The sequence below is a fragment of the Leucoraja erinacea genome, chromosome 8, assembly GCF_028641065.1.
Source record: "Leucoraja erinacea ecotype New England chromosome 8, Leri_hhj_1, whole genome shotgun sequence".
Taxonomy (NCBI): domain Eukaryota; kingdom Metazoa; phylum Chordata; class Chondrichthyes; order Rajiformes; family Rajidae; genus Leucoraja; species Leucoraja erinaceus.
The window spans coordinates 18,118,797-18,133,291 of NC_073384.1; the positions used below are offsets into that span (position 1 = coordinate 18,118,797).

General features: G+C 45.3%; 1 protein-coding gene across 1 annotated transcript in view; it reads left to right on the forward strand.

Moving 5' to 3' along the window:
* The window catches only part of phactr2 (phosphatase and actin regulator 2), a 119,719-nt gene that overhangs the window by 56,567 nt on the left and 48,657 nt on the right, over positions 1–14,495 (forward strand). The window contains exon 3 of the mRNA XM_055639111.1: positions 8,390–8,470. Coding sequence (XP_055495086.1) covers positions 8,390–8,470 — 81 coding nt within the window. The remainder of the gene's footprint in view (positions 1–8,389; positions 8,471–14,495) is intronic.

Here is a 14,495-nt window from a genome sequence, read left to right on the forward strand (position 1 = left end):
CATTAGGTTGTAAGTCATGCAAGTGGAATATGAGGTGCTGTTCCTACAGGTTCCATGTGGCCTCACTCGTGCAATGGAGGAGGCCCAGGACAGAATGGTCAGTATCCTAGTTCTACTTGGTAGGAGGGTTAGCAAGAGCAAAACTACGGGACACAGAGGATACACAGTTGAGGGATCCATCTTAGTTTAGTTTAGTTTCCACTGGGTCCATGCTGACCAGCAATACCCGCACAATAACACTATCCTAACATGGGACGAATTACCCATACATTAATCCAATTTAACCTACAAACCTGTACGTCTTCGTAGTGCGGAAGAAACCCGAAGATCTCGGAGAAAACCCACGCAGGTCATGGGGAACAGATATAAACTCCGTGCTGAGAAGCACCCATAGTGAGGATCTAATCCATGTCTCCGGCGCTGCATTCGCTGTAAGGCAGCAACCGTTGTGCCACCGTGCCGCACAATCTATGGCAGCAGGGGGGAAACCCTGTTTACTAAAGAAAGAGGACATCTTGGATGTCCTGGAATGGAAAGCCTCATCTTGGGGCCAGATGCGGCAAAAACGGAGCAGTTGAGAATTAAGGGCTAGTGTCTTTACAAGAGGAAGGGTGGGAGGAACTGAAAGAGTCAGGAAGTTTGTCGTAGACGTCAGTTGATAGTCTGTCGCCTGTGATGAGAACGGAGAGATCAAGAAAGGGAAGAGAGGTGTCAAAGATGGTCCAGGTGAATTTGAGAGTCAGGTGGGTTATATAGACAATAGACAATAGGTGTAGGATTAGGCCATTCGGCCCTTCGAGCCAGCACCGCCATTCAATGTGATCATGGCTGATCATCCCCAATCAATACCCTGTTCCTGCCTTCTCCCCATATCCCCTGACTACGTTATCTTTAAGAGCCCTATCTAGCTCTCTCTTGAAAGCATCCAGAGAACCGGCCTCCACCGTCCTCTGAGGCAGAGAATTCCACAGACTCATAACTCTGTGTGAAAAAGTATTCCCTCATCTCCGTTCTAAATGGCCTAACCCTTATTCTTAGACAGTGGCCCCAGGTTCTGGACTCCCCCAACATCGGGAACATGTTTCGTGCCTCTAGCGTGTCCAAACCCTTAATAATCTTATATATTTCAATAAGATCTCCTCTGATCCTTTTAAATTCCAGAGTATACAAGCCCAGCCGCTCCATTCTCTCAGCATATGACAGTCCCGCCATCCCGGGAATTAACCTTGTAAACCTACGCTGCACTCTCTCAATAGCAAGAATGTCCTTCCTCAAATTAGGGGACAAAAACTGCACACAATACTCCAGGTGTGATCTCACTAGGGCCCTGGTCAACCTCAGAAGGACCTCTTTGCTCCTATACTCAACTCCCCTTGTTATGAAGGCCAACATGCCATTCGCTTTCTTCAAGGCCTGCTGTTAGTGGTAAAGTTGATAAAATCAATGAGTTTGCACGAGTGCAGGAGGCAGAACCTACGTAGTGGAGAAAGATTTGGGGGATGGTGCCAGAGTACATTTGGAATAAGGATAGTTCGACATAACCAACAAAAAGGCAGGCATAGATGGGGCCCATATGAGTGCTCCCATGGAGATACCTTTAACCAGAAGAAAGTACGAGGAGTCAAAAGACAAGTTGTTGAGAGTGTGAACAAGTTCCATGGAGGAGAGTGTTAGTAGAGGGAAACTGATTTGGTTTCTGTTCAAGGAAGAACCTGAGGGCCTTGAAGCCTTCCTGGTGGGGGATAGTGGACGCCAATGAGAAAGAGCAAAATGGGATGGAATTGACAACCTCGAGTCTATTCAGACAGAGCACACCATCTCTCAACACCCGCCGATCAGTCAGCTAGCTCTAGCCCCATCTGCAGTTGTCTGCAGTTCCCACATTGGCCTTATCAGTCACCATAGAATGCCAGTGAAATCTCTATGGACTTAAGCAAGGCATTTTACAAGATAGGTTTGTTTGGAATGTTAGATTGCATGGCATCTAGGGAGAGCCAGCTAATTGGATACAAAGGCAAGGGAACTGCAGATGCAGATTCACAAAAAAAGACACAAAGTGCTGGAGTAACACAGCAAGCTAAGCAGCATCTCTGGATGACATACATAGGCAACGTTTTGGGTCGGGAACCTTCTTCAGACTGATTGTAGTAGAGGGGAAAAGCTGGAAGAGAGATTGGGCAGGACAGGTCTGGCAAGTGATAGGTGGGATAGAGGTGACGGGGGTTTGATTGGTAGATGGTTGGACAAAAGCCAGAGATGAAAAGACAAAAGGCTGTGAGAAGGAGAAAAGAGGCATGAAATGTGATATCAGAGGAACGGATTTAGGGTGAAAGTGATGGGTGGGGTAGCGGGCAATCTGCCAATCCAAAGCCTGTATCCACCTATCACTTGATTTAGTCCTGCCACATCTCTCTTCCAGCTTTCCTCCCTACAATTACGCTGAAGAAGAGTCCTGACCAGAAGCATCACCGATTCATGTCCTCCCAAGATGTTGCCTGACCCATTGAGTTACTCCAGCACTTTGTGCCTTTTTAAAAGTTGGATACATAACTGGCTTGATGGTTGGAAGCAGATGGTGATGGTAGAAGGTTGTTTTTCAGGCTGTAATGCCTGACTAGTGGTGTGCCACATGAATCAATGTTGTGCCAATTGATCGTCATTTATACAAATAATTTGGATCAGAAGGTACAAGGCATGGTGAGTAGGTTTACAAATGGCAGTCAAATGATGGTATCATAGACAGTGAAGAGGTTTATCAAGCATTGCAGAGGGATTTTGAGTAGCTAGGTAAGTGGATCAAAGAACGGCAAATAGCATTCAATGCAAATAAGTACGAGGTGTTACATTTTGCAAAGTCAAAGCAGAATAGACTTTCACAGTGATTGGTAGGACCCTGGGGAGTGGAGTCGAGCAGACAAACCTAGGAGTGCATGTAGATCCCTCCCAGAAAGTGATGGCTTTGGTAGATAGGATGGTGGAGAAGGCTTTTGACACATTGGCCTTTATCAGTCAGGGCATTGATTACAAGATCTTTGGGAGGCTGTGAGTTTTATGTTTAGTTTTGGTCATCCTGCTATAGGAAAGACAATACACAATAGGTGTAGGCGTAGGCCATTCGGCCCTTCGAGCCAGCACCGCCATTCAATGTGATCTTGGCTGATCATCCCCAATCAGTATCCCGTTCCTGCCTTCTCTCTATATCCCCTGACTCCGCTACCTTTAAGAGCCCTATCTAGCTCTCTCTTGAAAGTATCCAGAGAACCGGCCTGAGGCAGAGAATTCCACAGACTCACAACTCTCTATGAGAAAAAATGTTTCCTCATCTCCGTTCTAAATGGCTTACCCCATATTCTTAAACTGTGGCCCCTTGTTCTGGACTCCCCCAACAAGCTGGAATGAATGCAGGAAAGATTTATGAAGTCATTGCCAGGACTTGGGTGAGTTATTTATGACTCTGAAAGGTTGGGCAGACTGGGACTTTATTCCTTGGATAAGGCAGTGGACGCCAATTCACTGGATGAATTTAAAAGAGAGTTAGATAGAGCTTTTGGGGCTAGCTTTTGGGGCAATGTTTTTGAGAATCAAGGGGTATAGGGAGAAGGCAGGCATGGGTTACTGATTGTGGATAATCAGCCATGATCACAATGAATGGCCTTGCTGGCTCGAAAGGCCAAGTGGCCTACTCCTGCACATATTTTCTATGTTTCTATGTATGAGACTGTGCTTACCTTATCGAGTGTATAAAATGAAGAGGGTCAAAGATAGGGTGAATGCACACAGCCTTTTTCTCATGGTTAAAGAATCAAGAACTAGAGGGCGTAGGTTTAAGATGAGAGGGGAAAGGTTCGATGGGAACCTGGGGAGAGTAGGTAGCTTTTTGACTGAGGATGGTGGGTATCTGGAATGGGATGCCTGATGAAGTGGTTGAGGCAGGTAGAATAGGAATGTTTAAAAGACATTCATTCGGACAGGTACACGGAGAGAAAAGATTTAGAGAGATGTGGCCCAAAGTTGGGCAAATAGGACTAGCTTTGAAGGGCATCTTGGACAGCATGGATGAGTTGGGCAGAAAGGCTTGTTTCTGTGCTGTAATACTCCATGAATCTTAAGTGAGTTCCCTCAGTATGAGGGACAACTTCAGGAGATAGGGATAGATTCTTTAAGGACGGAATACCCGACAGTAATGTGGGCAACTCTTAAGAATGCTGGAAAGATTATTAACAAGTAAGCAAGCCCAGCAAACAAGTCCAGTCAGGGACAACTTGGGTACAGGCAATAAAATCTTTGTTCGCCAACGACACAAGATGAGGGTCGTAGGCCGTAGAAATGGGCCCTTTCTGCCACCACATCTATGCCAACATTTTTGCGCGGATTAGAATCATATCCTGATTATGGACCTGCAGTAGCCTGGGGCTGACCTAGGCTTCCCTGGATTGGGGGTGTTCCAGTGGTGATAACTGTATGTGGACTGGACTTTGGACATTTTCTTTGTAAACAGCGCCAAAATACAGCGACTGTGCATTTTATTTTTGTTAAGTTTAGTTTAGAGATACAGCGCGGAAGCAGGCCTTTCGGCCTACCGAGTACGCACCAACCAAGGTTCCCCGCACATTAACACTATCCAACCCATGCTTGTGGCAATTTACACATACACCAAGCCTACAAAACTGTACGTCTTTGGATGTACATGTCCAAGGGAGGAACCTGAAGATCTCGGAGAAAACCCACGCGATCACGGGGAGAACCTGCAAACTCCGTAGTCATCAGCCATAGTCGGGATCAAACCGTGGTCTTCGGCGCTGCAAGTGCTGTAAGGCAGCAACTCTACCACTGCGCCACAGTGGGTTTGTTGGCTATGTAAAAGAATTTCATTGTGCTGTGCGTGCATGACTTTAAAGATCGGCACAGTGGCACAGCGGTAGAATTGTTGCCTTACAGCACCAAAGATCCGGGTTTGATCCTGACTAGGGGTGCTGCCTACATGTTCCCCCCATGAACTGCATGGGTTTTCTCCGGGAGCTCCGGTTTCATACCGCACTCCAAAGATGAACAGGATTCTATGCTAATTGGCTTGTAAAATTGTAAATTGTCTTTAGTGTGTGCAGTGGACTCGGTGGGCCGAAGGGGCTGGTTCTAAACTAAACCATTGAACCATCTTTATGTACCTTCTCAATTTAGTGCCTGTCGAAATGTCTAATTAACGCAGTGATTCTATCTGATTCCACCATCTCCTCTGGTAGCGAGTTCTAAACAGCAACCCAACACTGTGCAAAAATAAAATTTACATCTCAAATCCCAGAGTCTGAGAATAACATTTAAATGTTTAGTGCAGCTTCTTTGCTTTTCAATTCCAATTATCTGGCAGAATATTCCTTTTGTAGATTCACTCTAGATGTCTGGACCTGCTTCTGTTTTGGTCACCCTGTTGATTAATTGCCTAAATGGGGCTTCATTCGTTGGAATGTTGAAATGTGCAGATAACATGGTTAAAAGCACATAATTTAATTTGACTCTGAACCTGGAAAATTTCAACAAAAAAATAGCAGATGTTAAGCAGATTAGAAGAGGCTTTTCCACACAGAGCCACAGAATACAGTCTTATTGAAAGTGCAGCAGTCAATTAATGTGGCATTAATTAACTCCTTCACAAAGAAGGGGCATTGAGTTTTTGGCTTCAAACAGGATTACAGGCTGCAGGGTCATGTCTGGGTAAAAATAAGCCACGCTTTCTGCTTCTGTTTAATGGAAAGTTGGGTTGTGCTTTACTCCAATCAATTTCACTAAAGCAAAGCACAGTTATTTATTTAGGGAGAACAGCAAGGGCGCAGTACAGAACAGTACAGAAACAGGCCTTTCAGCCCAACACATCTTACGAGCTAGTTGCATTTAGCAGCATTTCGCCCAAATCCCTCTGATCCTTTCCTATCCACGTACTTAACCAAACAGTAACTATACCCACAGTAGGATCAGATAGCCAGAGCGTGCTCAAAGGCTGAACAGCCTGCCTTGAATTGCTGCTCTTTTAACTTTTGCATTGGATTGGTACCAACAATATTAGTGTAGCTGGAGGAAAATTATGATCTCATCCTATATCCCGGGTTACACAAAAGCTCACACTCTCTATCCCAGAATATATAATCATCTGGGATTCAGCAATGATTAGAACCGATAACAGAATCAGGGTCATTAATGTTCCATGACACAATCAATTAAAAACAATCAGGCTTCCTCTCGCTCCTACTTCTTATGCTCATAGTGTGTGTGGTTGGTTCACTTTCTCAGCTGACATCTGTACCAGTGAAGCCACCTCCCCTGTCCTGCCAGAAGCCCAGGGCTGAGAACATCATTGACTCTCACTTTGTCCGAAAGTTCATAGACCAAGGCCACCAGGTGGTCTAAGATGTAGGTTCACCATGGCGGCCACGGTAGCACAGCGGTAGAGTTGCTGCCTTACAGTGCTTGCAATGCCAGAGACCCGAGTTCAATCCCGACTACGGGTGTTGTCTGTACGGAGTTTGTACGTTCTCCCCGTGACTGCATGGGCTTTCTTCAAGATCTTCAGTTTCCTCCCACACTACAAAGACGTACAGGTTTGTAGGTTAATTGGCTAGGTGTATGTGTAAGTTGTCCCTAGTGTGTGTAGGATTGTGTTAGTGTGCTGGGATCACTGATCGATGGGGACTCAGTGGGCCGAAGGGCCTGTTTCTGTGCTCTATCTCTGTGAGGAAAGATTGAAAAGACTAGGCTTGTATTCACTGGAGTTTAGAAGGATGAGGGGGAATCTTATAGAAAAACATATAAAATTATAAAAGGACTGGACAAGCTAGATGCAGGAAAAATGTTCCCAATGTTGGGTGAGTCCAGAACCAGGGGCCACAGTCTTAGAATAATGGAGAGGCCATTTAAGACTGAGGTGAGAAAAATCTTTTTCACCCAGAGAGTTGTGAATTTATGGAATTCCCTGCCACAGAGGGCAGTGGAGGCCAAGTCACTGGATGGATTTAAGAGAGAGTTAGATAGAGCTTTAGGGGCTAGTGGAGTCAAGGGATATGGGGAGAAGGCAGGCACGGGTTATTGATAGGGGACGATCAGCCATGATCACAATGAATGGCGATGCTGGCTCGAAGGGCCGAATGGCCTCCTCCTGCACCTATTTTCTATGTTTCTACTAGACCAAGTGCAGACCCATTGGGTCTGTTCCCCCAACGTGCGGTTGTGGGTGGGGGGAGGCGGCATGCAGCGTCACACACACTAACTATCCCCCGCCACCCCCCCGCACTCACGCTAATTACCGCCCTTGATATTATATTAATATTATTAATTTGCTCCTTTTACCCCATAACCAAGGTGGGGGGGGGGGGGGGGGAGGAGAGAGAGAGTGAGGGGGAGAGAGAGGGGGTGCTGAGAGGGGGGTGAGGGGGAGAGGTGGGGAGCAGGGAGGGGGAGGGAGGGGGAAAAGTGTAGGGGTGTGGAGGGGAGGGGTTTTAGGGGAGGGAGGAAGGGTGGGAGAGGGGATGGAGGGGAGAGAGACGAGAGGGGGTAGAGAGAGGAGAGGGGGGAGAGGAGAGGGGGAGAGAGGTGGGGGGAGAGAGGGGAGAGAGGAGGGGGGGGAGAGAGAGAAAAAGTGAGGGATAGGGATGGAGAGAGAGGGAGAGAGAGAGAGAGAGAGTCATTTTCATACCATATTAAGGTACTCACAGTGCTGTAGACATTGTTCAGTGTCATTCAGAGCTCAGTGACAGAGACTAATTGACAGAGCTCCAGCTTGCTGAGACTAATTGAGGCACACCACTTCCTGGTTTTATAGTCCCTTCCCCTGCCTCCAGCGGGGGCAGCAGAGAGAATGGGGAATTTAGTAAAAACATTAATATCTCTGTCATATTTCATCGACGGGAAAAATCCTCGGCACACATATGGCGGAGGGGGGCTCTGAGCGAGGCGGCCAAAAATGACGGCCGTAGGTGGCGGCGTTCTCTCGGAAATCGCAGCACAGATCGCCAAAACCCGTCAAGAACAGAGTTTTAGTAATATAGATGTAACTAAACTATCAAGGCCGACATAGTAGGATCACATGCATGAACAGTGTTCAATTGAGTGGGTTTCTGTGTGACTCATTTTACACAGGGATTAGTTGACCAGGCTGCAGTCCCTCACTGCCTCCTTTCATTAGTACTTGCTTCCTTCACTCTTGGCACTAAGGTGAAAACTGCTCTGAGCTCATGACCATTTTGCTGTACTTGGTTTGTGTCCTGCAATCTTCTGGGATCAGCCTGCCGTGATCATAGTGTCACTGAGCTTGCTTCGACTTCATAGAGACTGTTGGGTGAGATCTTTTGGTGTAATCTGTGCGGCCTCTAAATAACCGTCTCATTTTCATCCATTTTTCCAGTGCTGGAGAGGAAAATGTCAACCAGACAGAGTCGTGAAGAGCTGATCAGGAAAGGTGTTCTGAAGGAGGTTCCTGATCAAGGTGAGTTACTGCATGAACACCCCTGCAGGGAATGAGTCAAAGAATACAGCTGATATTAACAGAATAACAGAATAAAAGCAGTGTATGTGGCCGCTCCTGACAAATGTCAAGGCCCCTCAGGAGTCTATTGAATCTCCTGTCATCTTTAAACATATGTCCTCTTGTTTTAGACTCTGGCAAACCTTGGGGAAATGACTTGTGACCATTCACCCTCATTTTATAAACCTCTGTAAGGTCACCCCTCAGCCATCATTGCTCCAGGGGAAACAAAATAACCTACACAATCTCTCCTTGCACAAACCCTGCAGACCTGGTAACGCCCTCATAAATCATTTGTTGCACACTTTCCAGTTTAACGGGATCCTGTCAATAGCAATATTACTAAATTTTGAGATTTTTAAAATCAAGTCTGCAATTTATCCCATCAGATAAAGCACAAAAAGAAGTTTAATTTGACACCTAATTCACTTTCATATCTTCAGTATTAAAAATGTTATGGCCATTTTCATACTCGGAAATTAGCATGTTGTTCCCTATTGCTTTTCCATTGACTTAACACAAAAGCTGTGATCGAGGACAGTCAAAAGCCCATAACTTTCTTAAAAATTATGAGAACTGAAATAAAGTTTCAGTTATTATAGATTGAAGCATTCTGAAACAAATATGAAACAATCTTACTTGGATGACATGAAATTAAAGCATATAATTAGTTAGTTACCTAATTGTAGCTAATTACAAAATTCAATTACTAGATCTAAACCTCTATCCATTTCTTAAGAAAAGTTTAACATTTGTAAATAGTCTAAGTGTCCAAATAACATTCACACAAGAATTCACAATATAACATGATTTTTAAATCTCATTGTCATTAATTTATAGGCCAAATGGAAGGAATTTAGTGTTTAATTCCCATAAATTAATGGCCATTTAAATCATCTTGCGAGTGGGATTTTGTGGAACGCGATCGATTGTAATGTTGCGGTTTGCGGCGAATTTAAGCCCCAGATCGGCAGGAAAAACACTGCCGGTTCGTATGGGGCCTAAATCACCTTTTCGCAATGTAAAATTTGGATTAAGGTAATGCTAAGAAGCACGTTTATATGTAAAATAAACGGCTTACCTTTAGCTGTCCCGTACGTGAGATCCGTCCCGTTGTCGGCGTTGACAGGATTTGAAGTGGATTTTTAATTTACTCCAATGCTGAAATTGTCCCGTGGTTTAAAAAAAAATTCACAGAACAGCATTCGGAACAATTCTTCAGCATTAGCTAGCAGCCCGAGAAAATATATCTCGGACAGGCAGGAGAAAAACGGAATTTTAACCCCCCCCCCCCCCCCCCCCCCCCCCCCCCCCCAAAGGCGCGAAAGTCGCACACACGGCCAGTGGCAGAACTGCAGCACCGCTGAAAGTAAGTTTTGTAACATACCTGCTGTCAAAGCGTACAAGAGACCAGGACATTGGGGCATGCGCTTAAAGTGAACTTCCCCTCCATCCTGCGGGGAATTCCAGCTTCAGAGAGAATGGGACGTCAGAGGACGAATTCTTGGTCCAGGGACTCAAGGAACTGCAGATGCTGGAATCTTGAGCAAAGTACAGAGTGCTGGAGCAGCTCAGCGGTTCCACCAGCATCTGTGGAGGGAATGAACAGGCGCATTTTCAGGCTGGGATCTAGCTTCACAGTCTGAGGAATGTTTTCTTGGTCAGGAGTTTGGCTTCTCTGGAGTTTAGGTTGGATTTAGTTGGCTTTAGACAATAGACAATAGGTGTAGGAGTAGGCCATTCGGCCCTTTGAGCCAGCACCGCCATTCACTGTGATCATGGCTGATCATCAACAATCAGTATCCCGTTCCTGCCTTCTCTCCATATCCCTTGACTCCGCTATCTTTAAGAGCTCTATCTGACTCTCTCTTGAAAACATCCAGAGAATTGGCATCCACTGCCTTCTGAGGCAGAGAATTCCACAGATTCACAACTCTCTGGGTGAAAACGTTTTTCCTCATCTCTGTTCCAAATGGCCTACCCCTTATTCTTAAACTGTGGCCCCTGGTTCTGGACTCCCCCAACATTGGGAACATGTTTCCTACCTCTAACGTGTCCAATCCCTTAAAAATCTTATATGTTTCAATAAGATGCCCTCATCCTTCTAAATTCCAGTGATAACAAGCCCAGTCACTCCATTCTATCAACATATGACAGTCCCGCCATCCTGGGAATTAATCTCGTGAACCTACGCTGCACTCCCTCAATAGCAAAAATGTCCTTCCTCAAATTTGGAGACTAAAACTGCACATAATACTCCAGATGTGGTCTCACTAGGGCCCTGTACAACTGCAGAAGGACCTCTTTGCTTCTGTACTCAACTCCTCTTGTTATGAAGGCCAACATGCCAATAGCTTTCTTCACTGCCTGATGTACATGCATGCTTACTTTCAGTAAGAGTTGCCGCTGTATCGGTTGGAGGTCTTTGATTGTCCCGAATGGGGAATGGGAACTTGGCTCAGCACTTCCTCATGTAGGTGGTTGAGGAAGTGATCTGTTTGTGAGCAAGTGCGTGCTGATGCAACCACTTCCACTTATCTCACATCCTCTTGGTCAGCAGAGTCTCCCAGGGCACTTATACAAAATGGTTGCCTTCGAAGTAGAGCATTTGAACCCTCCTCACTCCCTTCCTCCCTCATCTCCCTAATTACCTGTATTACTCGTGAGTATGTTCAGCTTCCCCTTTAATCTCATCCCAAGGTTCTCCTTGATTTAATGCCCCCCTCTGTCAGGAGGAAATTCCAAACTTATCTCATTCTAGTAAAAGTATATTGTCATTTTTGACATGGCTGTATTTAAAGCATCTGGCTTTGTTCCTTGTGGTTTCCCTGTGCAGTATAAAACCTCTTCTTAATTTTAATCAGCTTGTTTAAGGGACCTCTCTTTTCTTGATTTCCTGCTTTGCACCAAGAAATTTGTTTTTTACTCATTGGATGTGAATGTCACTGGTGAAGTTGGCGATTATATACCATCTCTAGTTGCCCCCTTGAAATGGTTCCTTGCGGAATTCCGAGTCATCCAGAGTATTTGGGCAATAGTCGCTCATAAGCCGGCTTCTCAAGAGGGGAGCGGGAATTAAAAATAGGAGACGGCAATACAATCACTGAGCCTGTTCCACATTCAATATAACCAGACCTGATAGACAATAGACAATAGGTGTAGGAGTAGGCCATTCGGCCCTTCGAGCCAGCACCGCCATTCAATGCGATCATGGCTGATCATCCACAATCAGTATCCCGTTCCTGCCTCTTCACCATATCCCTTAACTCCGCTATCCCTAAAATCTAACTCTCTTGAAAGAATCCAGAGAACCAGCCTCCACTGCCCTCTTAGGCAGAGAATTCCATACACTCACAACTGTCTGTGTGGAAAAGTTTTTCCTCATCTCCATTCTAAATGTCTTACCACTTATTCTTAAACTATGGCCCCTGGTTCTGGACTTCCCCCAACATTGGGAACATTGGGATCTGAGCTTTGCTGCCTCATCCCCATCATCGTTGACTGCCCAATAGACCTCACATTTTTCTGATATGGGTGCGACTGCCTTTGACTTCAAGGCAGCATTTGACTGAGTGTCGTACAGAAGAGTACTGGCATAAATAACTCCATTCAATGGGCATCAGAGGGAAAACATTTCAGTGTTTGGAACCATACCTCGCACAACAGAAGATAGTCTGATGAAGGGTCCCAATCCGAAACGTCACCTATTCCTTTACCCCAGAGATGCTGCCTGTCCCGCTGAATTACTCCAGCATTTTGTGTCTACCTTCAGTGTAAACAAGAATCTGCAGTTTCTTCTTACACATAGAAGATAATTGTGGTTGCTGGATGTCAATCATTCCAGCCCTCAGGGCAATGTCTTTGGCCCAGCCATCACTATTGATGCATCAATCACCTTCCATCTATCAAAAGGGCAGACATGAGAATGTTCATAGACGATTAGTATCGGTTTATTATTGACACGTACAACGATACATTGAAAAACGTTGTTTTGCATGCTATCTGGGCAGTTCAGATCATTTATGTGCATTGTGCAGTGCAACAGAGAAAATAAACAGAGTGCAGAATATAGTATTATAGCTGCAGATAATGTGCAGCAAATAAAATAGTATAGTGGCCACAGTGTGGTAGATTTGGAGATCAGGAATACATCATTAGCATGTGAAAAGTCAGTTCAATAGTCCGATTACAACGGGGAACAAATTGTTCTTTCTTGTTTTCAAACTATTATATCTCTGATGGAAGAGAGAAGAGAAAATGAACGAGGTGTGAGTGGTGCTTGAGTGGCTGCTTGCCCAAGGTAGCATAAAGTTAGATAGAGTCAAAGGGGAGAGGAAGGTTTGTGTGAAGGACTGGGCTACATCCACAACCCTCTGCAATTTCTGTGGTTTTGGGCAGAGCTGTTGCCAAACCAAGTTGTGATGCACCCCAATAGGATGTGTTCCAGGTGTATCTGTAGAAATGGATGTCAAAATGTTCTAAATTTGCTCAATTTTCTTCATCTTCTGTGGAAGTAAATGCTTTGGTGTGCTTTCTCAGCCATAGTGTCATGGACTGGGTCATATTGTCGGTGATGTTTACAACTGGGATCTTGTATTTGAACATTGTTCAAATTCCATTCCCAGCTCCCCAGCAAATGAAGCAGCCCATGCTTCGGTAATTGACTGATGCAGCAAGTAACACTCACTGCACCCTCACTGTTCCGTCACTATTACTGACCAAAGCCCCAATATCAACATCCTGGGAGTCACCATTGGCCAGAAACTCAACTGCACCAGCCATGGAAATACTGTGGCTACTAAAGTTGGTCAGAGGCTGGATATCCTGTGGAAGTGACTCACCTCCCTGGCACCCCAAGGCCTCTTCACCATCTACAAGGCATGAGCCAGGAGAATGAGGGAAGACCTTGCATAAAACTTCCTTGTATAAGTGCAGGGCCAACAACTGTCAAGAAACTCAACACCAACCAGAACACAAACAGAAAATGGTGGAAATACTCAGCTGCATCTGTGGAAAGATACTGACCTTTCAGATTTCATCCCGCTGGGATCTTGCATCTCTAGCCCCTTCAAGGATACAGCTGCCCGCTTTGATGGGCACCTTCTCGCATCCTAACCACTTATTCCCACAAACACCAGCGATTGCACCATTCCTGGAAATATATCTATCACCGTTCCTTCATTATCACTGGGTCAAAAACCCCAGAACTCCCCAACAACACTGTTGCAACTGCAGCAGAAGGGCTGCAACAGTTGAAAAAGTGGTTCAGCCCCACCTTCTAATGGGTATGCAATAAATTCTGGCCTCGCCAGTGGTGGCCAGATTTTGATTAAAAAAATTAAGACAGGGCAGCAAAATTATAGAGCATGGGAAACCAAACCAGTTTGCTTTAGATTAGTCTGGGGTATGATGAGAGAACAGGTACATGGTATTGGGATGGAAGATCATCCCTGATCTCATTGAATAGTGTCAGAGGGTGAAGTGTCAAATGGCCTTCTGTTTCTCCCTGTGTCTTTTGCGAGGAATGGAGCAGAAATGAGCAACGAGCTGCCAGATGAACTAAACAGAAGAAGACAGATGTTGGTGGAAGAAGCTGCTTTCTGATGAAGCGGGAACAGGTTCGGAACTGGTGGTTAAATTGATCAGTGTAATTGTGTATAGGCTAGTTCAAGTTGCGAGGTCAGGGAGAATGATGGAGTGTGTACACACATGCAGATAAGCACATCACAACACAACCAGGCATCACAACATGTGCACATATATCACAACACACACACACACACACCACAACACGTGCATCGCAACATGCGAATAACACACACATCACAACACAGGTAAGTGATAGTAGCAGAATTAGGCCATTCGGCCCATCAAGTCTACTCTGCCATTCAATCATGGCTGATCTATCTTTCCCACTCAAACCCATTCTCCTGCCTTCTCCCCATAAGCCCTGACACCCGTACTAATCAAAATCTATCTATCTCTG